The sequence below is a fragment of the Capricornis sumatraensis genome, chromosome 8 (assembly GCF_032405125.1).
Source record: "Capricornis sumatraensis isolate serow.1 chromosome 8, serow.2, whole genome shotgun sequence".
In the NCBI taxonomy this organism is placed as follows: domain Eukaryota; kingdom Metazoa; phylum Chordata; class Mammalia; order Artiodactyla; family Bovidae; genus Capricornis; species Capricornis sumatraensis.
The window spans coordinates 79,086,659-79,111,137 of NC_091076.1; the positions used below are offsets into that span (position 1 = coordinate 79,086,659).

At 43.6% G+C, this 24,479-nt stretch overlaps 1 protein-coding gene across 1 annotated transcript in view; it reads right to left on the reverse strand.

Annotated features, from left to right (window-relative positions):
• STX8 (syntaxin 8) overlaps nucleotides 1-24,479 on the reverse strand; it is a 199,445-nt gene that overhangs the window by 146,338 nt on the left and 28,628 nt on the right. The window contains exon 5 of the mRNA XM_068978553.1: nucleotides 8,009-8,133. Within this exon, the coding sequence (XP_068834654.1) occupies nucleotides 8,009-8,133 (125 nt within the window). The remainder of the gene's footprint in view (nucleotides 1-8,008; nucleotides 8,134-24,479) is intronic.

Here is a 24,479-nt window from a genome sequence, read left to right on the forward strand (position 1 = left end):
ACGTGCTGGCACTGAAGACAAAGAAGGGGTCCTTGAGCCAAGGGATGTGGGTAGTGTCAGGAAGCTAGAAAAAGCAAGGGAATGAATTCTTCCCTGGAGCCTCCAGAAGAGAACCCAGCCCTGCCAGCACCTTGATCTGTATTGAACTTCTGAGCTACAGAACTGTAAGATGATAAATCTGTATTTTAAGTCATCAGTTCAGTTTAGTCACTCAGTCATGTCCAACTCTTTGAAACCCCATGGACTGCAGCATGCCAGGCTTCCCTGTCCATCACCAACTCCCGGAGCTTGCTCAAACTCCTGTCCATTGAGTTGGTGATACCATCCAACCATCTCATCTCTGTCATCCCCTTCTCCTCCCACCTTCAATCTTTCCCAACATCAGGGTCTTTTCCAATGAGTCAGTTCTTCACATCATGGGGCCAAAGTATTGGAGTTTAAGCTTCAGCATCAGTTCTTTCAATGAATATTCAGGACTGATTTCTTTTAGGATTGACTGGTTGGATCTCCTTGCAGCCAAAGGGACTCTCAAGAGTCTTCTCAAACACCACAGTTCAAAAGCATCAATTCTTTGGTGCTCAGCTTTCTTTACTCTTACATCTATACATGACTATTGAAAAAACCATAGCTTTGACTAGACAGATCTTTGTTGGCAAAGTAATGTCTCTGCTTTTTAGCATGCTGTCTAGGTTGGTTAAGTTATCAAGTTTGTGGCAAAGTAATGTCTCTGCTTTTTAGCATGCTGTCTACGTTGGTTAAGTTATCAAGTTTGTGGCAAAGTAATGTCTCTGCTTTTTAGCATGCTGTCTAGGTTGGTTAAGTCATCAAGTTTGTGCTAATTTATTATAGCAGCAACAGAAAATTAATACAATCATTTTTTGAAAAATCTCTTCAGAATGGTTAGGTGTTTGAACACTTCCTGTCTTAAGACATGCAGAAAACCCATCTTCTAATTAAATGTCATATAATTGTGGGAGGATGATCTGGTGGCTACAGATTAAAAATAAAGGGAAGGTCATCATAATGTACCACTGCCAAAAATGACAGACATGACTCTGATCAAGCCACTAAATCTAACTACCAATTTACAGAAAATATGCAGGACAGAGGAATACATTAAATAGTAGATGGGAAAACAAATAGCAAGCCTAGATGGTGGGAAACTACAGGGCAAAAGCCCTTGTTTTGTCAACAAACTGCGAAGAAAAAGAGAGTTGGCAAACGCATATATTGATTAAAGAAACTTAGGGGACATATCAATTAGTTGCAATGTACAGACTATATTCAGATCTTGAACTGAACAACCTAAAAAGAAAAAAAATCATTGGACAATCAGAGAAATCTGAACATCAAACAATCTGGCTGGATTATTTGATTATATAAAGGAATAAAGCTATGACAAACCTAGACAGTGTATTAAAAAGGAGAGACATCACTTTGCTGATAAAGATCCATCTAGTCAAAGCTATGGTTTTTCCAGTAGTTATGTACAGGTGTGAGAGTTGGACCATAAAGAAGGCTGCATGCCAAAGAATTGATGCTTTCAAACTGTGGTGCTGAAGAAGACTCCCAGGAGTCCCCTGGACAGCAAGGATATCACACCAGTCAATTTTAAAGGAAATCAACCCAGAATATTCACTGGAAGAACTGATGCTGAAGCTGAAGATACAATACATGGGCCCCCTGATGCGAACAGCTGACTCATTGGAAAAGACCCTGATGCTGGGAAAGATTGAGGGCAGAAGGAGACAGGGCAACAGAGGATGAGATGGTTGGATAGCATCACCAATTCAATGCATATGAACTTGGGCAAACTCCAGGAGATAGTGAGGGACAGGGAAGCCAGGCATGCTGCAGTCTATGGGGTTGCAAAGAGTCCAACACGATTTAGTGACTGGACAACAAGAATCTTTTACAAACACGCTTAAGAGATCTATTCTGGAACATTCACCAGTGAAATGGTATAATGTCTAGGAATTGCTTAAGAAATAATCCCGGGGATGGGAAGGTGGGTAGACATATAGATGAAACAAGATGGGCTATGAGTTGACAACTGCTGAAACAACTGATGGGTCAGATGGAATCATTAGCCTACTCTCTCACTTTCATGTTTGAAACTGTCAACAGCAAAAAGTTACCAACATTTTAGCGAGCAAATAAAACCAAGGAACATTCTTAAGAATGGCAATCTCGGGCCCCTTGACTGAGCACATGGCAAGAGCCCCAAGGGCTGAGGCTGTGTCTTCTTTTCCTATGGTTTTGCCCCACTTCTGAGCCCAACTGGTGGAACAGATCAAGTATTTGATCAATGTCTTTAAACCAAGGAATGACCACAGAGGGTCCTCTAGGTCTATAGAAGAAATAAAGACAGTCTCTGCTACATATGTATGGAGCGACTTCTGGTCAACACTAGCCAGCCCTCTGAGTTTAGGTAGCAGAAAAAGTAGCTGAGGCTGTGTTGTCCAGTGCCCAGAGAGGAGCGATGGAAATTCCCACATCTGACATACAGGAACTTTCCCTGGAGAAGGGGAAGTAAGGAACGAATGAGGAGAAGATGAGGTCAAGCTGGGTAAAGTTAATCACTACATTGGAAAGACTCTTAGAGCAAGTTCTAAGAACAGATGTTTTTGTTTAAAGATTTTGGGGGAAGGAATCTTGGTCTAGGTGGCAGCTGTAAGAAAGGGTATCTTGAAAGAGAGTTGTCTGTGATGTTATGAATCCAGGGGTTCAAAGATGAGCCACTTGGATGATGCCAAGGTACACCACAGCCCTGCCAGTCACTTTCCCCACCACTATTTCAACGGAAATACTTACAAGACCTAAAAACACAGAAACCCATAACTCATCCACAGTCTTCTGCTAGAATCAAGAAACAACATCTGTAGACTATGGTAAGAAGAGTTGGAGCTAATTAAAAGCCCCAGCAACAGAGACCTCCTGGGGAAAGGCTAAGTGATACACCTTCTTCCAGGTCCGCCATCCACCCACCACCTGACTCAGAGACAAAGGTCTTTACCGACCAAAAAGGCAGTTTCCCTTGTTTTATTTCAGGGATTTGGGGGCGATGGGCATGGGGTAGGGGTGCTGTGCCACATAACTTGCGGGGTCTTAGTTCCCCAACCAGGGATGGAACTTGGACCCCAGCAGTGAAAGCACCGAGTCCTAACCTCTGGACCACCAGGAATGATCCAGTTACCGTCATCACCTCACCCATCTTCTGCCAAATGCCCATTTGTGCTTCAAATTATAGCACAGGAAGCATAGAAACTGAGGCCGTCTAACTGGCAGTAAGGAGGCTTAGCCTCCAGATCAGGAAAGGAAGGCATTCATTGCCTTGAGTCTAAGCTCCACCAGAAACCTGTTATTTTAGGATGATTTTCCAAGTGTTTTCTAAAGGTCAATGCAAGTACAGAAAGGCTAACAGATGCCACAGGCAAAGTTAGAAATGACCCTTCGTGGTTCTGTAGTGCAGGCCTGGCCAGGAAGCATGGCCATGGCAATCTCAGCACACATATCCCCAAGGTTCTTGAGGCAGAGAAAAGAGTAATGAGGGTTTCATGTAAAGAGAACTTCTGTTTTTGCGCTCATCCTTGAAAAGACAGCTTGCTCGGAAAGCAAGGAAGGATAGAGCATTTCAAAACACAAAGGGAAGAGCAGAAAAACATTCTGACCTGTAGTAAGTGCTCCTCTCCTCCATTCCTTCACTCCCCAACCCCACCCCACAAACCCCAAAGGCCAGCCGGCTTCCAAAGGGTGGGCATCTCAGCAAGGATGCTCTCACTGTGGGAGACTCAACACACTTACGTGCAGCATCCTCTCACACCCAGCCCACAGCGATTTCTGAATGAGGCACCTTGGCAGTGGCAGAGATAACTCCTCTTGACTGAAAACAGCTTTTCTTGGCAAAAAAAAAAAAAAAAAACAATGCCCAGAAACTTCATGAGTATTAGCTATCAAGACATGCCTTTCAGGAACCATGAATCCCGAAAAGTAAATCACTGCAAATGAACAGCTGGGCTACGTGCAAGGCTACACTGTTCTCAGCTTCTTCACTTTGCTTCAGACATGATAACGGGTGAAATACCATGGAAATAAAGTGATTCAGGAGGACCAAGACTTCACGTGCTAGATAATTTCACTGTGAAAATGGAGTTCAAAATAGAGTTAGACTTCTGCTTCTGGACAAGAGGGGCTGACAGGGAGCAGATTTACTTCTGGCCCCAAACAAAGAGAAAACAAAACAATACACAAAACCACAGGCAAAATATACAAAACAGCAGTTTCAAGATGCAGATGTCAGGAAAGGAAGGGCGGTGATCCCTGAGATCTGGGAGACAAATGAGAGAAGCTCAGTCCCAGATCATTGGCTTGAGAGTCCCAGGCCATGGCGTGGGGAAGGTGGATCTCAGGTGGCACCCAGCAGTCTTCCCAGATTGAGGAGAATCCAAAAAAGGAAAAACAGGTCAAGGTGGCTCAAGTATACAGGGCACAGTACCAGAAAGCAGAGGGTTGTGCAGGGAGAAAATGGGAGATTTGCACGGGATCCATCCTGAGACTTCAGGCAAGTGATGATCAGGACACATGTGTGAGGAAATTGACTGAGGCCGGGGAAAGAACCACCTGAAAACCTTAGAGGGAATAACTCTGAGTTCACAGGAACTGGACATAAGACATAACCAATCAAAAGACATAACTCCTAATCCCCACTCAACAGGTCATCGCATAATTCAGAGAGTACACAAAATCGTTCTGGCACAGAAGTGAGGGAGATAACCTCTGGCCTGGAGTCTGCAAACGTTTTCTACAAAGGGCCAGACGGCAAATATTTTGGGCTTTGTGGTTCGTCTGATCTCTGTTGCAGCTGCCCCAACCCTATTTTCATCATAGGAAAGCATCGGTCAGTAATACATAAATGAATGAGCATGGCTGTGCTCCCATAAAACTTTATTTATGAACACTACACTTTTTTTAAACAAGTCATGAAATATTCTTTTTGGGGCTCCTTTCAATCGTTTAAAAATGGAAAAACCATTTTTAGCTTGCAGACCATACAAAACCAGGTGGTGGGCCAAATGTGGTCCTCAGGCCATGGTTTGCTGACCCTTGCTCTAGAATAAACACTGCTCTGGTCCACCTGGCAAAGCAAGACCCAAATAACTGCATCCCAGGAGAGGGAAAAAACAAAATCTCAAGAATATTTTTAGAAAGAAATATCTAGTAACCAAACCAAGAAAAACTCACATCTGGCTTTCAAATGAATTATTTCCTCCATAAGATTAGAAACAAGGCAAGAATGTCTGCTTTCATCATTCCAACACTATACTGGAGGTTGTAGCAAGTGTAATAAGGCAAGAAAGAAAAATAAAAGGCATGCAGATTGAAATAAAGACACAAAGCTACACCAATTAAAAGACAAAGACAGGGTAGATCAAAAATTCAACTACATGTGGCCTCGAAAAACCTCACTTTGAATATAAAGAAACCTCACTTTAAATATGGATTAAAAGCAAATGAATGGAGAAAGATAAACCACAGTAATAGTCATCAAAAGAAAGCAAGAGTTGCTACATTAATTTCAGACAGAGCAGACTTCAAAGCAAGTAAAGTTATCAAGGGTAAAAAAGGGTATTATATAATAAGGGGGTCAATTCTCCAAGACAACATAGCAATCCTTAATGTGTACGTACCTAACAACCGAGCATCACACTATATGAAGCAAAAAAAAAAAAAGATAAAAATGCAAGGAGAAACAGATAAAGCCAGTGAAAAAGCTGGCTGAAAACTCAACATTCAAAAAACTAAGATCATGGCATCTGGTCCCATCGCTTCATGACAAATAGATGGGGAAAAATGGAAACAGCGACAGACTTTGTTTTCTTGGGCTCCAAAATCACTGCCGATGGTGACTGCAGCCATGAAATTAAAAGATGCTCACTCCTTGGAAGAAAAGCTACGACTAACCTAGACAGCATATTAAAAAGCAAAGACATCACTTTGCCGACAAAGGTCCATCTAGTCAAAGCTATGGTTTTTCCAGTAGTCATGTATGGATGTGAGAGTTGGGCCACAAAGAAAGCTGAGTGCTGAAGAACTGATGCTTTCGAACTGTGGTGTTGGAGAAGACTCTTGAGAGACCCGTGGACAGCAAGGAAATCAAACCAGTCAATCCTAAAGGAAATCAGTTCTGAATATTCACTGGAAGGACTGATGCTGAAACTCCAATACTTTGGCCACCTGATGCAAAGAGCTGACTCATTGGAAAAGACCCCGATGCTGGGAAAGATTGAGGGCAGGAGGAGACGTGGGTGACAGAGGATGAAATGGCTGGATGGAATCACCGACTCAATGGACATGAGTCTGGGCAAGCTCCGGGAGTTGGTGATAGACAGGGAGGCCTGGCATGCTGCAGTCCATGGGGTCACAAAGAGTTGGACACAACTGAGTGACTGAAACTACTATCATAGTTGGAGACTTCTACACTCCTCTCAGAAATGGACAGATCTGGCAGAGAGTTAAATTCAACACCAGATTTATCCCTAAGTAGTTCATGTTTTTTTGGTCTCTTATTAATGACATTTATACCTTCCTACTCCTGGCTGTGGCTAGTATATAAAAATACAAATGATTTTTGTATACTGATCTTGGATCACGCAACCTTGCTAAACTCACTAATGAATAGTTTTGCGGTAGGATTTTCTATACAAATGGTCAATGCCATCTGTGCATAAAAAAGGTTTTACTTTTTTTTTTAAAGAGACTTTTGTTTTTTACAGCAGTTTTAAGTACACTGCAAAATTGAGAGGAGGGTACAAAGAGTTTCCATATAGCTCTTTCCCCACACATGCAGAGCAAAACATACGTCAACATGTAAACATATATGCAGACTGTTGTCAGTTTATACAAGGGATTACTACTCTGTGATGTAAGAGAACAAAATACTGACCCATGGAACACTGTGGATGAATCTTAAGATAATTACCCTGTGATAAAGAAGCCAGACCACCCCACCCCTGAACTCACAAAGAGCCCATATTGTATGAGTCCATTTATACAGAATTAGAGAAAACAGAAACGAATTTATAGCAACACAAAGCTATCTGGGTATGTGGGGAGGACAACAGTAAGAATTACCAACAGAAATGAAGAAAACTATCAGGAGTAATGATTATGCTTATTATCTGGATTGCAGAGATGGTTTCAAAGGTGTATGTATATGTCAAAGCTTAATGAATCATACACTTCATATATGTGCTATTTATGATGTCAGCTAGACCTACATAAAGCTGTGTTTCAAACAGAATTAGCAGGAGTAACATCTGCAACACTGACATCAAAAAATGTCTATCATACATATTAAGTAAAAAAAAGCTGTAGAAATATCTATATTATGATCTCACTTATGCAAAACATACATGTGCTTATACTGAATATATAGTATGCATGCATGTACATACAGAAAAAAGCCTGAGGAAACATATAGTGTTAATCTGTTTACAGTTTGAGATCGGAGGAACAATACGGAAAAAGCTCTTCATTTTATATATCCCTACATTGTTTGAATGTTGTATAACAATCATGCATTACTTCTGAAATTAACAGAAGAAATTAGCAGGTTTAAAAGCCAGCTGGGTAAGATGAACTTGAAAGTAAAAGTCAAACTAACTTATATACAAAAAAAAAAAAAAAAATGGAGTCTTTTCTTTGGAGAATGAGCCCTAATCATGGAGAGGAGGAAGGGGCCCATGCCTCGAGTCACCTGGGATGACCAGACTCCGAGCTGCACTCTGTCCCTCTCCCAGGAGAGAATCCCTACTTCCACCAGCTACCTGGATGGATGACAGCATCTGTCTAATCCCCAGGTACCCTGAGGCACAGAAGTGCCAAGAGCTCTCTGAGACCAACCGTTTTCCCTCCGATTTTCAATGGGTATTGGGAACATCCGAGACTATGGTAAAAAAAAACAAACCCAACCGGATTTCTGAGCCCACGCCCTTGGGGTATTTGGTACCTTGGATAATTTTCTGCTGCTGTTGCCGGATTTCATCAAAACCCAAGCCTCTGGTCTCCTCCGGCTCCTCCAAGAGCCAAGGGTTGGGTGCTCCTCGCTTGGCCCCTCCAGTCATCAGGCTGGACCTAAGAAGAAGATTGAATGCGTTACATAGCTCAAAAAATCCAGCTCGGCCGCAAATCGCTCCCACGGGGGCAGAGGGGGCCAGCCTCGCATGCTTTGAAAATTCATTTCGACCGCAATTTATTGCATCCTTGGTTTATGCCAGCAACTGTGTTCAGGGCTGGAAGAGATACGAGGATGAATAAGGCCCGAGCCTGGTCCCCAGGAGAATTACAGCTTGTGAAGGAGACTGTGGCGACACTTAATACTCTTACTAATCCTCCATGATATATTTGAGTCAATAATCATAAGTGAGGGTCTTAAATTTCAGAAAATCAAGGCCAAATGGAAGTGGCCTTTCTATTGAGACAAAGTTTGTCTCACGGGCTAGGTGGCACCAAAGGCACAAATATTATTTCTCAAGAAGATATAATGTTGCCGTGACAGCTTATAGCATAAAAAATGACCACTGAATTCCTTATTAGAGGGAATCTGGCTACTCACAGAGAGAAACACATGTAGGTTTCAAAACCAATTCAATGAATACAACCGAGCATTTATAACACAAATTCTGAATTATCCGTCTTAATCTTGACTCCCTCTCGTAACCCACATGGCTCCTGGGATATTATGTATGAACCGTTGCAAACACGAGTGCCAGAAACCAGGATGGTGGGTCAGAGGTGAATAAAGTAAACTTGAAGTGCATTTATCACCATGCTCTTCCTTTCAAATTAGCATGCTGCACCCGAGTGGTCAGCAGACTCCTCGAAAGTTAATGCTGGAATGTCCCACTTGCAGCCCTTGCCACACATAGAGCATAATTTTAAAAATTCTTAGGGGGGAAAAATATAAGAAAATTGTCTTAGTATTCTCAAAATCAGACAATTTGAATCAGAGCCTTCAGTAGTTAAAATCTAGTTTTAAATTACCTATCAGAGGGGCTTCCTTGGTGGCTCAGTGATAAGGAATCTGCCTGCTAAAGCAGGTTTGATTCCTGATCCGGGAAGATCCCATAGACTTGCCGAAGCAAATAAGCCCAGGTGTTAAACCACTGAGCCTGTGCTCTAAGAGAGCCTAGAGCTGCGACTACAGAAGCCCGAGCACCCTGGAGCCGGTGCTCCACAACAAGAGAAGCCAGTGCTGCTGAGAAGCTCACACGCTGGAATGAGAGCGTAGTCCCCACTCTCTGCAACTCGAGAAAGTTCTTGATGCAACGATGACCCAGCACAACCAAAAACAAATAAATAAAATTAGGTACTAGAAAAAAAAATTTCAAACCTGTTGGAGAATAAAAGCACAACACAGGCAAAATTTAATATTAATATCAAACACACATCAACCACCAGACATACAGCAAAGACTTCCCAGGGCTAAATTCAGTCCTGCAGAAGTCCTAAACGCTGGAAGAACTGTTTGATCTCACTTTCACACGGTTCAATAAAAAAGCAATAGTAAACGACAATGCAGTTTCCCAAAGTGGTAATTGGTCCCTAATGCCTTCTTTCTAAGCTGACTCCAAATTTTTGGTTCAGTTTTTCGAGGCTGAACTATCACTTTCTCCCTGCTCCCCTCCCCTTTGCCCTCTCCCTTGCATGTCTGTACTTTGCTGATGCCTTAAATCTGTTGGGAAGTTCAATGAATGATGGATATGACTTTACTAACAAGAGTAGATAAAATCGCAAGTGCCACTGTGGGCAGGAGACTTGATTTTCTTTTCATCATCAGGTGCTAAAACCTAACATTTAGGATAGATGCCTATTAGTACTATTCTGGGGAAGAAAGTAAGTCTATGAAAAATCTTAAATCTTAGAGTTTAAGGAGTTTACAATCAAATGGAAAAGAGAAACTAACCACACGTGAAGGAACTCTTAAATGAAATAAGAGAACAGCCAGCCCTGCATCCCTGGGCAATTCCAATAACCTCTTCAGCATGGTTTTCTCAGCCACAAGACAAGCAAACCAAGTGGGTCAGTGGTTTTCAGCCTCCACTCCAGCCCCACTCTGGAGAAGCACGCCACCCTCATTGGCGGTGGGGTTGGCAGGTGAGCGGGAAAGACTCATGTTGCAGGCGGAGGCAGGTATTCTTCATAATCCTGCAGAAGACGTCTTTATATCTTTGGAAATCACTGAATTCGAAGACCTTTAAGATCTTTTAAGATGTAAGACCTTTAAGATTCTTTAAGATCCTTTCAGTTTTAATGGAAGTTTTTCTCATTATAGCTAAATTCCACAAAGAACAGAGAAAAAAAAAGACAACTTCCCCACAAAGCCCATTCTCCTCTGCCCCATTCTTCCCAATTTCAGTTCAAGACGACCACGGAATCATCATCAGCTCAGGCCCAAACCCTCGAATCAACTTTGACTCTCTGGTGCCTCACAGCATTGAGTCCATTGGCAAATCCTTCGAAACATACCTAAAATCCTGCTTCTCCTCTGCTCCACTGCTCCTGCCCCTGGCACTCCCGCCTCCTGCTTCTGCTCCCACCCTCCACAATCTACTCCCCACCAGCTGCCAGAGCCACCACCGTAAAGATAATGTTTCTTCTGCCACAGCCTCTCGGGGCCTTCCCATCACCCTTCACGTAAAATGCAACATCTTTAACCCGTGACATTAGCTCCTTTGTCGTTTCTAGGACACACTGAGCTCACTCCCACCTCAGGGCCTTTGCATCTGCTACCTCCCCCGCCCCCCGCCACAGCTAAGGCTCTCGTCACCCGTGATGGTCATGTGGCCTTGTTCTCTGGCTCATTCTACTCTGCTCGAATGTCGTGTCCTCAGAGAAGCTGCCCCGACGGCTCCCTCTAAGACAGTACCCTTCCCTGTAACTTCTGGGCTCTCCCCCTCCTCGGCCTGCCTTGTTTTTCTCTACAGCACTGAAACAGCCAGCAATTGTATGCTACACATTTATTTTCCTGCCTCCCACTCTGCACGGTAAGCTCCACAAGAGTAGGGACTGTCTTATTCATCACTATATCCTCAGTGCCTGGCAGAATAGGCACTGGAGAAAAACAAACAAACAAAAAAAGTGGAATGAGTTAATTTATTCAGCAAAACCCACAACTGAATGAATGAAATCAGTAAGACGAGAAGCTAGGCAAGCGTAACCTAACACAGCGGCCCTGTGCGCTGCCATTTCAGTGGCATTTCACAAACACAATGTCATCCGAATCGTTGAACAGGCCTGTGTATAAGTCAGAGCAGGTATTATGACAAGAAAAATCAAGGTAAAGAGACATCATGTCACTTTCTCAAGGTCACATGCTTCGTGGCAGAGCTAAAGTTCAACCCACATCTTCTGACTTCAAATCCAAAGGCCTTTCTTTCTACCATCTCAGCGAAGGTTTCATGATGGGCAAGGAGACCCCACACAGGTAAGGTTGAGTTTTATGAGGAAGACATGGAAACACACCCCAGGAAAGGATAACAACATGAATAAATGATTTCTCAGCAGAAAACATGTGCCATCTACATGCCCAGGATGAAAGTGGGGAGGGGGTGAGACACGGAGGAAGGGGGGCCTGGGTCTAGCAGACTTGCTTCCAAGGTAGGCGGCCAGAGTGAGCCTCCACGTCTTCCAGCCTCACACTTCCACAGTCTTGAGATCATAGCTTTCCACTGGCTGTTCTCATTCTATAAATCCTCAGGCCTTCTTTCCTGTTCACAGCCAGACTTCCTTCAAGAATGGCCCACGCTCACCAGCTCTGCTTCCTGACCCTCAGGATTCACTCCTCAGCCCAGGATCCGACTCCACCTCCGGAGCTCTGCCAAGACTCTTCTCACCAGTAACCTCCTTGCTGCCAAAGCCTCATCCATTTTCACTTTGCTGGTCCTCCAGGCCTCACTGGCCACTGGTCACTGCTGACCGTCTTCCCTTACCCAGGAAAGCCCTCCTCCCTCGGCTCCTTTCACACCCCTCTCTCCCACAGCATGTCCTCTAACTTGCAGGTGCCTCTTCTTCCATCTACCCTTTAAATAGTGGTGTGCCTCAGGGATTCTATTTAGATTTTCTCTTCTGGCTGTGGAGAAGGCAATGGCACCCCATTCCAGTACTCTTCCCTGGAAAATTCCATGGACGGAGGAGCCTGGTGGGCTACAGTCCATGGGGTCGCGAAGAGTTGGACACGACTGAGCGACTTCACTTTCACTTTTCACTTTCATGCATTGGAGAAGGAAATGGCAACCCACTCCACTGTTCTTGCCTGGAGAACCCCAGGAACGGGAGAGGCTGGTGGGCTGCCGTCTATGGGGTTGCACAGAGTCGGACACGACTGAAGTGACTTGGCGGCAGCAGCTTCTGGCTGTATCGTCTCTCTGGGCTGTGTTATCTGTTCCTGTGGTTTTGGGCTGTAGGGACAGACACTAGTAGTGTTTAGACCATGGACCTACACCAACACAAATGCAGTCAGTCATGGTTCATTCCCTTCATCATGGTGCTGGATTCTTACTTGGGGGCCCCCTGCCCTAGCAGGGCACAATCAGAATCTGGGAGCGGGGAAGGAATGGCACATAAACAGATCAAAGCAAAAAAAGAAAAAAAAAAAAACACATATCAAAATCCAGGCAAAGCAGGTCCCTCAACTGTTCATCCTTTCAAATTTCTCTGTACCCACAACATCTCCCTACCAGCTCGCTCTCTCTGCATTTACAGCTTTTCCTTTAGGAATCTCCAGCTGAGAACTCCACTCCAAATTCAACACACCCAAAGTCAAATCCACTTCTTTCACCCCATAAGCAGTTTCTTCTTCCATCCTCTCTGTTTAGCAGCATGGCTGCCTTCCCGAGTCACCTAGACCGTTTTCCTTTCTTCCCACCCCTGGCCACATTTCATCAACTCCCCAGGCCTCTGCAGGAGGTGGCCCTCAAGTCCATGCCCTGTGTCCATCCATGTTGCTGCTGCCTCAGCTCGGAAAAGCACCATCTCTGCCGTAGAAGATGCTCATGGCCTCTGACTGGCCCCCTTGCTCCCAGTCACCCCCATTCAAATCATCTTACATTCTGCTGCCACAGTGATCTTTCTAAAACAGATTTCTCCAATTTTTTTATTTTTGGCTGCACCACTTAGCATGTGGGATCTTAGTTCCCCAACCAAGGATCAAACCAGTGCCCCCTGCATTGGAAGTGTGCAGTCTTAACCACTGGACTGCCAAGGGAAGTCCCAAGAGCTTGCCTATTTTAAAACTATCACTGCTTCCTAGAAGCTACAGGTTAAGTTTAAGCTTTACAATATGGCCCCAGTGATATATCGGCTATGTCACCTCCCAAAACCCCCTTCCACACCTATGGACTGCTCACCAGGTCTCCGGACAAAGGCACAAACTTCCACACTCTCATGCTTTTGTATGAGTCTGGAGGGTCCCCACCCCCACCCCCTGTCCATCTGGCAAAATTCTATTCATCCCCTAAGGCTCAACTCAGATGTCACTTCTGCTGCTTAGTCTTTCCCGATTCCCACCCTCACCCCCCTCTTCCCTTGAATCAATCACTCCAGGGCGCTCCCGTGGCACCTCGCGCAAAACCTCCGACGTGGCATTTATCAAGCAGGGTTGTAGTTAGTTATTTACTCATCTGTCTCCCTTCCTAAATTATGAACTCTGGAAGGAAAGAGGCCACATGACAGTCATGTTTCTATCCCCAGGACCAGTTCCTCTGAGTATGCTGGAGAAGAAGCATTCAGAATCTGTTTGTGAAACAGAACTAGGAAACCTACTGAGCTCTTTAAGCAACAGAGACAAAAAGAGAGGGGTATTTAACATTTATCTTGAGAGAATAAAAAGAAAAAAGAAGAAAGCAAAAGGAAACAACTGCTACCTGACTTCAAGAGTTTAGCAGCAGATACAGATGCTGTTCAAGCAGATGCAGGGAATTTTAACTTGAAAGGGAATTCTGTCACTAAGACACCTTGCAGCTAAAACCCCTTCTTGGAAGGACGATGAAGGAGTGTTTCTCCTTTGAAAAGTAAGTTATAGAAAGAAAATGCTGGGACTTCCCTGGTGGTCCAGGGGCTAAGACTCCACCCTTCCAGTGCAGGAGGCCCAGGTTAGAGCCCTGGTCAGGGGACTAAATCCCACAGGACACAACTAAGAGCGGGCACAGCCAAATAAGTAAATATTTTTTTAAAACGGAATGGAAATGCTAACTACCATGCTCCCCCGATTAGGTCTGAAATGTTTTTAAAAATAAATCCATCATTTTTACTCTATAGTCTTTCAAGATGGGACTTATTTAATAAATGGAACATGTCAAATAAATGCCACGTTACTAAATACATTAGATATGTCTTAAAAAAGATTTTACCAAAAGGTTTCATAGTCCCTTCTGACACTGTAAAAATATTTCATTTTTCTCCCCAAAAGTGAACGATGCATCTTATTAAGTTAATATGGGGGAGGTGTAGATGGTCCGCATTTTTCTGCTGACACATGTTGCTGAAGCTCGTCAGAGTTCACAAGGAGGATGTTTTTATCAACCAAATGGAGCACTGAAAAAGCAGTGAATTCCAAGAAGCCGCTTTTCTTAGCATTTCCAAAAGATGTCAAAGTAACTACATAAAATGTTTGTTTTGTCTGGAAAAAAACAGTGTCTGAGTATTCACAGGCCACAGAGAGGTTCGCAGTCAGGACCAGAGATGGTATTTCTAGGGTGTCAGCGAACTGAATTGAATCTGCAGAGCTTTGTAACTAGACTTGCCTGTAGGTGTGAAAATGCTACTGTGGTATGAAAGGGCAATTCCTTCCTCAAAGCTTTTTCAGTGAGTTTCTTTCCGTGAATATAAAGATGTACAGAGGCTCAAATTTCAATCAGCAATAGTTTCTCTGGCATAAATTCTTTGGAGGCAAAAATCTGGCAGCAATATCCAGGCTGGCTTACACTGAGGAGGGGCCACAGTCAGGGAGGTAGGCTAGCGCCATGTAGACAGAAGGGGATGGCGGTCAGGATGAGGGGAGTGGCAGGATGGGACAGCGGGGATGGGACAATTCACCCAGTCATCCAAAGGAAAGCTCCACAAGTGCTGGTGAGCAGAATGACTACAGAGGATCAAGACTTCCAAACTGGGTGACTTGGAGAATCGACACAACTTGGGGATATGTTTCACTTCCTTTTGGGATTTTCTCAAATTGCAACGTAACTCCCAACAACAACCCCAAAGTAAAACTGTTCCGTCACAATCATGAGCTGGGGATCCACGGCTGCTGTTGCTGGCTAGGCGCTAAGTCGGGTTTGACTAAGCCCGCCAGGCTCCTCTGTCCATGGGGTTTCCCAGGCAAGAATACTGCAGTGGGTTGCCATCTTCTTCTCCAGGGGATCTTCCCGGAGGATTCTTTACCACTGGGGAAAAGAATTCTTTACCACTCAGGATTCTTTACCACCAGCTTAAACAACAGCTCAGCAATTAAACAGAGTCCTAGTTCCTCCTCAAGGGATACATGGAACTACAATCTGACACACACCTGTGCGTTCTTCAGCAGAAACCAAGACGCCCCACCCAGGTGGAAGATGGGGACTACATGCTGACCACAAGTACACAGGCCCCATGTTGACAAATTAGCAGGCTGATGATTAAGATAATCGAATATCACTGTTACTGCAATACTAAGTGATCAGAAGAAAGTCCACGAGCTACTTGTAGCCGCTATTTGCCAGACAGCTCACTTTTTTAGGTCTGGTATTCTGTCTAGTTCTTTCTGTATCATCTACCTATTCATCCATCCATCCATTCCTCCCACACACAAATACTGAGGCCAGCATCAATCTAGGGGCTTGGCCAAGAACAAAAGAAACCTGACCTCAGAGAGCTGGCATTCCAGGGAGAAGAAATACCTAACACTGACTTCTGAAAAGTAAATACTCATTTTTCTTTTTGGTTATATTGAATAATCTTTATTCAATTAGTTTAAACTAATTAGTATTAGTTCAGAACAATAAGAACTCAAACAAGAAAAAAATCACTTACACATCATTCAAGGAAAGTCTCACCGCAGAACCTAAAGATCTACTGCAACCAAACAATTTGCTAATTTTAAACCACTCTCAGTTTTCCCCTGTTCACTGTTGGCCAAGTCTACTAATAGGAAGCTTTAATATTATATTTAAAATTTAATAAAACAGTTGGCTAACTTGGTGGCTCAGACAGTAAAAAAAAATCCACCTGCAATGCAGGAGATGCGAGTTCCATCCCTGGGTCACGAAGATTCCCTGGAGAAGGGAATGGTACCCGCTCCAGTATTCTTGCCTGGAGAATTCCAGGGACAGAGGAGCCTGGTGGGCTACAGTTCATGGAGTCACAAAGGGTTGGACATAACTGAGCAATAAACAGTTTATAGAAGAACACAAATGGAGGGTCGAAAGGCCATCAGAAATCATTTTGGCTTCATTTCTCAATTTGAAATGAGAAATTCTTGAGTCGTCCAGGCAATCTAAAATCAAGCAAATGAAACCAAAGGGAACAATTCTTTTGCCTTAAGTGTGAATGACATGGTACCTGAAAGGCAGGAGGACGACGGGAAGGGATAACACACAAAACCTAAGAATTCTAAGTGTAGGAGGAATTAGCTGCTCTGTCAAATATCTGGTGGCTGAGCGCCATCTGCTGGTGAGCAATTGAAGTTCAACTACAAAATGAAAAGCAATCCAATGATTACCATGTGTTATAAGCAGCTCCTTGCTTTATAATACAGCGCAGTCTTGAAAGTATGTTTAGGAACAGAAAAAGGGAAAGTCAGCGATATGTTGAATATGGTTTTCCTTCATTTCTCTAAATAATGTTTTGAGTGTAGAGATTTCATACTTCTTTCAATTCACTTACTCCTCTCTAGCCTGTTTTAACCTAAAATACTATTTATAAATAGCATTTTAAATTTGTTTTCACTTGGTATTTCTTTGCTGTCTGGCTTTCAAGACTTTCTTAGGAGAGGAACTACCAGGTTGCTGCTGCCAGCTCGTGGACAGACTACACTGTACCATACCCACACGGTAGTAACTGAGCACCGTCACTGACTTGAGCAACATGGGGCTGCAACGTCTTAAGATTTACTTAGCTCTCAAGGCCTCTGGGCTGACTCCCTTGATCAACCATCCAAATCAATGCTAATGGTAATGAAGGATTATCTATTTGGCTAACAGGGGTTTTCCTTTCCTAACCCACAGAGAAAAAAAAATAATTGGACTAAGCGACTACAGAGATGTCTTCAAGTGATAATCAGTCTTACAAGTACACACCTACCTGAAAAATCTCAAAGGACTATGCTGTCAAGTTTGAGACAACTTTAAGGTATTTAAGAGCGCTATTGAAACATCCTACTTCGCAAGTTCCACATTAGGACTTCCCTGGTACTCCAGTGGTTAAGAATCCACCTGCCAAAGCAGAGGACACAGGTTCAATCCTTGGTCTGGGAAGATCTCACATGCTACAGGGCAACTAGACCTGTGCACCACAACTATTGAGCCCATGGTCTGCACCAGGAGAAACCAATGTAAGAAGTCCACACTGCAACTAGACAGTAGGCCCCACTCGCTGCAACTAGTGAAAGCCCTCACAGTAATGAAGACCCAGCACAGCCAAAAACAAATATAATTTTAAAAAATGAAGACTGTAAAAAAAAAAGCTCCAAGACTAATAAAAATTATAAATGTAAATACCCTTTGACCTTCTAAGAACTTAACTAGAGATTAAGACTTTCACTCTATGAAACCCTTTATGTATAAGGATATTTACCATTGCATTTATGTAACAGAAAAAAAAAGTACAGATATTAAGTACATACACATGTACACAATGTAATAGAGTGGAAACAACACACATATTAATAAGAGACTAATTCAATAAATTATGGCAGCACATACAATGAAATATTATAATGCTACAAAAATCAATGATAAGATTTCATGTTGGTTTGGGAAGATCTCCAGTATATTCAGATGATAAAAGAACATTGTAGGATAATTTGTGTAGTATATGACCATTTGTGTAAAAGATGGGGGGAAATAAGAAAATATATTCTTATCGGTTGGCATATACTTAAGAGAACCCTGGAAAGATAGACCAAAGATTATTAATGCTGATATTTATGTTGCGGGTGGGACACAGAGGAAGGGAGGCTTTTCACTGAACATTGTTAAGTGCTTTTAAAACATCTCAGCTACGTGAATATATGACTTAAGCAAGATACACCCTCCTTCCTCTCCTATGGCTGTTTGGAGTCTGGGAGCTTTTTAAAAAAATTATTTTTAAGTGGAGGATAACTGCTTTACAATACTGTGTTGGTTTCTGCCATATATCAACATGAATCAGTCATAGGTATACGTATGTCTCCTCCCTCTTGAACCTCTCCTCCCACTCCCATCTGTCTGGGAACTTTCTACAAGCATCCTCAACCACAAGAAGAGTCAGTCTGAAGACAAAGACACAGCAAAGACATAGCTGACTCTGGATCACCGCTGGCTGTAGAATTAACCACCTCCCCCAATTCTTTAACTTGGAACTTATTATACGGAGCTACTTTTCCTTATGTAAGAGGTTTTGAGTAGAATCATTGGTTCCTCACGGCTGAGGGCATCGTGACTGGGGTATTAGTGCCTGAGCGAAACCAGGCGCCCCTTTAGCTGAAGGTAAGAACAAGAAGCACCATGTTCTCCAGACCTTTCAGGTGCTTTACTTGGGCCTCTTCCTCTGACTGCTGCAGACATGACCTCCTCTTCTAGTTTCCTTGTACATACCCACTGGAGCTTAATTTCTCTGTCCTGTGTTTGTTTCCCCTGCCCGAGTGAACCCTTTCAGAACAAGTATGACTGTACAAAAGGAGAACACACCCCACCACGGTCACCTCTCAGCCCACCTCACGTGCCTTTATTAACTTCTGATTCTAATCTCTGCTAATTAAGTAGGCAGACTATGTCCCAAAGTTATTTACCTCTTCAGCAAACCACCCAAAATAATCAGTGAGGTAGAGACAAGCAATGTGTTGCCGCAAGTCCCATTTCATTTTCTTGTGAGTCTAGACAAGACTACATTTCCCAGCCTCCCTTGCAGGCAGATCAGAACCATGTGACTGGTTACAGCCAATGGGATTCTACATATGACACGTAGGGGACGGCATATGAGAGGGATGTGAGACCTCTATACCTTCTCTCTTCTCCTCTCACAGTGAATATGGAGGTCCTGTGTGAAAACAGCACAGCTGTAAGATGGAAAAACCTGCATCACCATTTGAAGGGAGCTGTCCTAGAGAACCACCAGATTTTATGAGGCAGGCAAAAAAACTTTTTCATCTGGAAATCCTGTGAGGGTCCCAGATTTTCCTAGTTACAGAACCCATGCTATCCTATTCAGTCAACCTTTCAATCAACCTTTCAATCAACAGAAATCTGCTGAGCGCCTACTATATACCAAAATCTGCTAAGTATCTATAAAAGATAGAGGAAACACAAAGACTTTCATTAAGTGAGCAAGTATCTATTAAGCATTGTGCTAGGTTTCAGTCCCCATCCTCAAGGTATTTAAAATTTAGATGGAGAAACAAAATACACATTTGCAAAATAAATATTAAACCACATGACTTTCCTAGCTAAATCATTTCCCCACTAATACTCCCTCAAAGCACAATATATTTTCCTTAACTTACTTTACTTATTTGAATGAATCTTTAATTCACATCTGTCTCTCTCACTGAACTTAGAGAGCTCAAAGGCAAAAACTAGATATTTTTTGCTGTTTGGGGCTTTATGCCACCACACTCCCTTTACCAGTGCTTGGCACATTGTAGGCACTCAAAATTTTTCTACTTACCACACTTTCTTCCTCTAAGTTTTTTTTCATTAAGTTACTGGAGATATTTAATATTCTTGACTGCACTTAATACCACCTTGGTTCAACTATCCTTAGGTTCACCGAAATACAGAGAAGAGCATATCTTTTTTGATTTTAGCACATCCCTTACATGTCAGGTGACCTGGGAAGTTAGTGTATTTCTGGGACATAAGTAAAAGAGATGAATAATTATGGCTTATCCATTGTCTCGCAGGCAATGATGCAGTTGTTTATTCCTTGGCCATTTCCTACTTCTGGAAGAGTAGGCTGGTCATGTGTTCATAACTTCAAGCAATAGAGAGTGTAAATTAATAGTTTTTAGGAAATCTCAATACTATCAAATAGAAATCACCCTTCTTATACACCAAGTCTTAAACTGAAAGAAAACATTCAGTGATATAAAATGGTAGGGGGGAACACTTTTAATGGAATATTCAAAGTCAATTTTCCCTCTGTCTCCCTTGGCTGCCAATATAGTGCTATGAAATATAAATTTGAAGGATCGTACTTTTTTTAAAAAAATCATCTCCAAGAAAAAGTAAATATAGGAAATTAAATATAAAGCTTACACTCTAAGAAAATGTGAATATTTCATTATCATCTTCTATTCTTTGATTTTAGCCGTTGGCCTGCTTGTTAATATAGCACTCCTGATCCATAACTACCATCTCAACCTCTAAATAACTTCCTATTTCCTATAATCCTCCATATAGTTGGTGGTGTGAAGATTAAAGCTTAGCCAATTAGCCACCCACTACAGCCTAGTTAATCACATAATCTTTGAGATGGTCAGGGAGCAGTGGAGTATGCAATGATTTTTTTCTCTCTCTCTTTACAAAGATTTAACTAATTGTGAGACTTAGCAATGCTCTCGAATAGAAAGGGCAGTTGGGTTTTCAATCAGAAGCTGTGTCACCGCTTCATAAAGTTCGGGCTTTTCTTCTTCTAAGAGACATTGTTACACAGAGACTTCTTTAACAAGTTTCCAAATACCCTCAATTAGTCAACCATTGCTTATTTGGACCTGAGTCTCACATCAAGGCTTACCGCGTGAGAATAATGATCAGTAATCCGTAAGGTAAAAACTCAGATTCTCTCACATGTCAGCTACACATTCAATTACGGGATTGCTACACTGTGTCTGTTTAAGAGGAATGCTCATCTGAGCTGAAGTTTGACAATACTCTCCTCTCCTTAATAAGGGCCACATATGAGCAGGAAGGGAAAAGGGGAGGAAAGGGAGGGGAGAAGGACCCCAGGAAATGAAGGGTGGGGAAGAGAAAGAGCACGAAGGTTTGGGGTGAGAGAGGAGGAGGACACTGAGGAAACAGGAAAGGAAGATGGAAGAGCTCAGGCGGACAGAGAGGCTCAACCGGTTCTCAGGGAGTCCTGGCTGGGTCAACTCTTGCAATGTTGCTGCCAGTTATTATGTGGCTTTGAACGCCCAACAAGCAGATCACTGCCAGTTCTCCAACAGTACATGCTTGCTGGTAGTCCAGTATGAATGACAAAAGGTGCCAGGGAGAGTAGGCCCGGAACATTTTCAAGTTCTGGTGAGGCTTTCTGATGTCTTTGAGTCTTTACATGAGCCACCCACCTGCCTATCCCCCTAGTGACAAGGCAACCCACGTCGATATCAAGAATGACAGAGGCCATCAAAAATGCTGGAGGAATCCTGAGATTAGGGAAGCGATCAAAGATGGCGGAGGAGCCGAGAACTAGGAACTGACCTACGGGAGGACAGAAGAAGCCTCTGTGAGTCACGGGGGACATCAGAGCAGGAGCGACAACGAGGTTTATCCAGGGACAGAGCTGAGAGGTCCCTGATGAGGTCTCAGAAATGACTGGACAGCAGGAGAGCAAGGTTGAACCAGGAACCCAAACTGGTCACCTCTACAACTGAATTCAGACCCTCAGAAGGACAGATCCAAGCAACAGAGTTATTCAGGCATGGGAAGCTGGGGAAGGAAGTGGGGATTCAGGGGTGTTAGTCACTCAGTCGTGTCCGACTCTGCAATCCCCATGGACTGTAATCTGTCAGGCTCCTCTGTCCATGGAATTCTCCACGCAAGAATACTGGAGTGGGGTGCCGTTTCCTTCTCCAGGGGATCTTCCTGACCCGGAGATTCAGGGGGTAGGGGAAAAAGGCAAAAATAACACTCAGGTATGGGCAGGTGAGTGAAATCAAAGACTGGAAACTCTGGCCTCAAATCAGGCAATCTGCTTCCAGCAACCTACCTGACCTTAACTAGTGTTAAGTGTTAGTATTCATGCACTCACTCACCCACACACATACTATCAAACTCTGAAACTGATTAGCCTTAGGATCTAGTGCAAGTTACTTGACCCCTCTGAGCCTCAGTTTCTCTTCTATAAGGTGGGATGTTATAAAGATCTCCTAAGCACAGGCGCTTACAGCTTGGCACAGGGCCTTGCATGGAGAAAACACGCAGCAGCTGCTAGCTACCAGTGCTCATCAGACCCCATGAGGGAAAGAAATGGTTTCAGTGGTTTCCAACTGTTCTCACCCCCACCGGAGCTCCCCCCAGACTACTCACTCATTCAGACTCTGCAAGTATATTGTCCGGACACTTTTTCTTTTTTCTTAAAAAAATTTTTTATAAGCCTTGTGGGTGATTGAGTGCCATAATTAAGAACAAGTGATATAAAGTAGTATTTGAGCTGGAAGGGGCATTCAAACCAAATTGGGGATCTTGTTAAAATACAGATTCCACTCAGGAGGGCAGAGTTGGGGTCTGAGACCCTGCATTTCTAACAGGCACCCAGGTGAAGATGACCCGACTCGGGAGCAAACAGTGCTTTAAATAGCAAAGAAAGATTATCACAGGACAGAAGAGGAGTGAACAAAAACAAAAAAAGAGAAGGAGGTGACAAGCGATAAAAGAAATTCTTACATACTGAGATTTAGGGAAGTCATTCTGGTCTACAGATTTTCATGGGGGAGGAAAAAGATGAGTTAACTTGAATTTTATGCTAAAACAGCTTGTATGTGGCTTATCTAACACCCATTGTACATCTGCTCTATTTATTAAAGAAAAGGGCACACTGACCTGAAGTGAAGAATGTCTATGTTAAAAATAGAGATGCAATGCCCCTCTTCCTGGGATGCCAATGATGGTCCTGCTTTGAGGATAAGCGACTCCCTTCCCAGGTGCCAAGGCCATGCTGACTCCCTGTGTATGTTCTGGTCTTTTTTTTTTTTTTTAACCTTGAAGAAATGTATCCCTGACTCGTTTAGTGTTCTTTGTTCTTGCAAGATATAAAACTGTGCTAAAAAAAAAAAAAAAAAAAACCTGCATCTCTGGACAGTTTTTCAGAGTAACCTGGGAAGCTGGCTTGGGGGCTAATCCTCAGTTTGGCTCAAATGAAACTTTTCTACTCTTATTACTGTTTATTATTTTCATCAACAAGGGAGAAAGGAACCAAAAATCAACCATACATCCCCCCACCCCACCCCACCCAGACCTCAGGCCTAAACTGGCCCCTCGACATCATTAAATGACAGTGAAGAGAAGCAGAACCTGACACATGGAAGGCTCTCACCACACAGTCACCTCCACGACAGAGGAGGAAGATTTCCAAGTCTTCTCCTCCCGCCATCCCCTCTACCTGGCCCTTTCTCATCCAGGAAACTTCCTCCCTCGCCATGATACTTTTGAGTTCGTTTCTGAACTTCCAAGGTAAAGGCCCGCGCCTGCAGACGGTACTCTGTCCTCACCTTGCAAGGCCTCCTCGCTCACGGGGTTTTTTTTCACCAACCCTGAATCACCGCTTTCATCCTCAAATTTCCACTCCTGCATCCTCCCGAGAAGGCTTGGGCACGATAATGGGCCAGCCCCGCTCACTGGAGGCCTCCCAGTCCGTTTACAAACCCTGTCCAGCACCCAGCTCCTCCTTCCCTGACTTTAGGCCTTAGGTGAGAGAAACAACTCCAAGATTTCCTCTTGCTTCCTGGAATTTCATCACTTCCTCTCTACAAACCTTGAATCCCAAGCTCCTGAGAAGACTGGAACGGACAAGAAGCTGCTCCATCCTCTTCCGGTCACCCTCTGGCAGTGATTCTGCAGCCTCTGACTGCAGACCAGAGTCACCTGGGACCACTCTAGGGCCACGCCCTCCAATCCCCGGCCCCCATTAAAGTAAACAAACCGTTGCCCTTGGGAAGCCATATTATTCCTCACCAGGAACAAGCTGCCACCCCCGCAACGAAGACCCCATCCCTCATGGGGAAGGTGGGGAGAGGCAGGTTTCATCCTGATCTCATTTGTGCTGGGTCCCTTAATGTGGTGAAGGGGGTTCTAGAGGCAGCCGGGGAGGGCAGTTCTAAAGATATCACAGTTTATACTTTATTAACTTCAACCGGAAAGCTGGACCCCTCCTCTGAGTCTTCCACCGGAGTCGGGTGCAGAGCAGCCGACAAACTCCGTCGAGCGTGAATCACGCTCTGGCAAAGATCAGAGAAGAAGCCAAGGGCCCCCACTCCTCTAGTCCTGTAAGCCATAGACTACACAGTCTTTAGGACACATTTCTACAAGTCAATT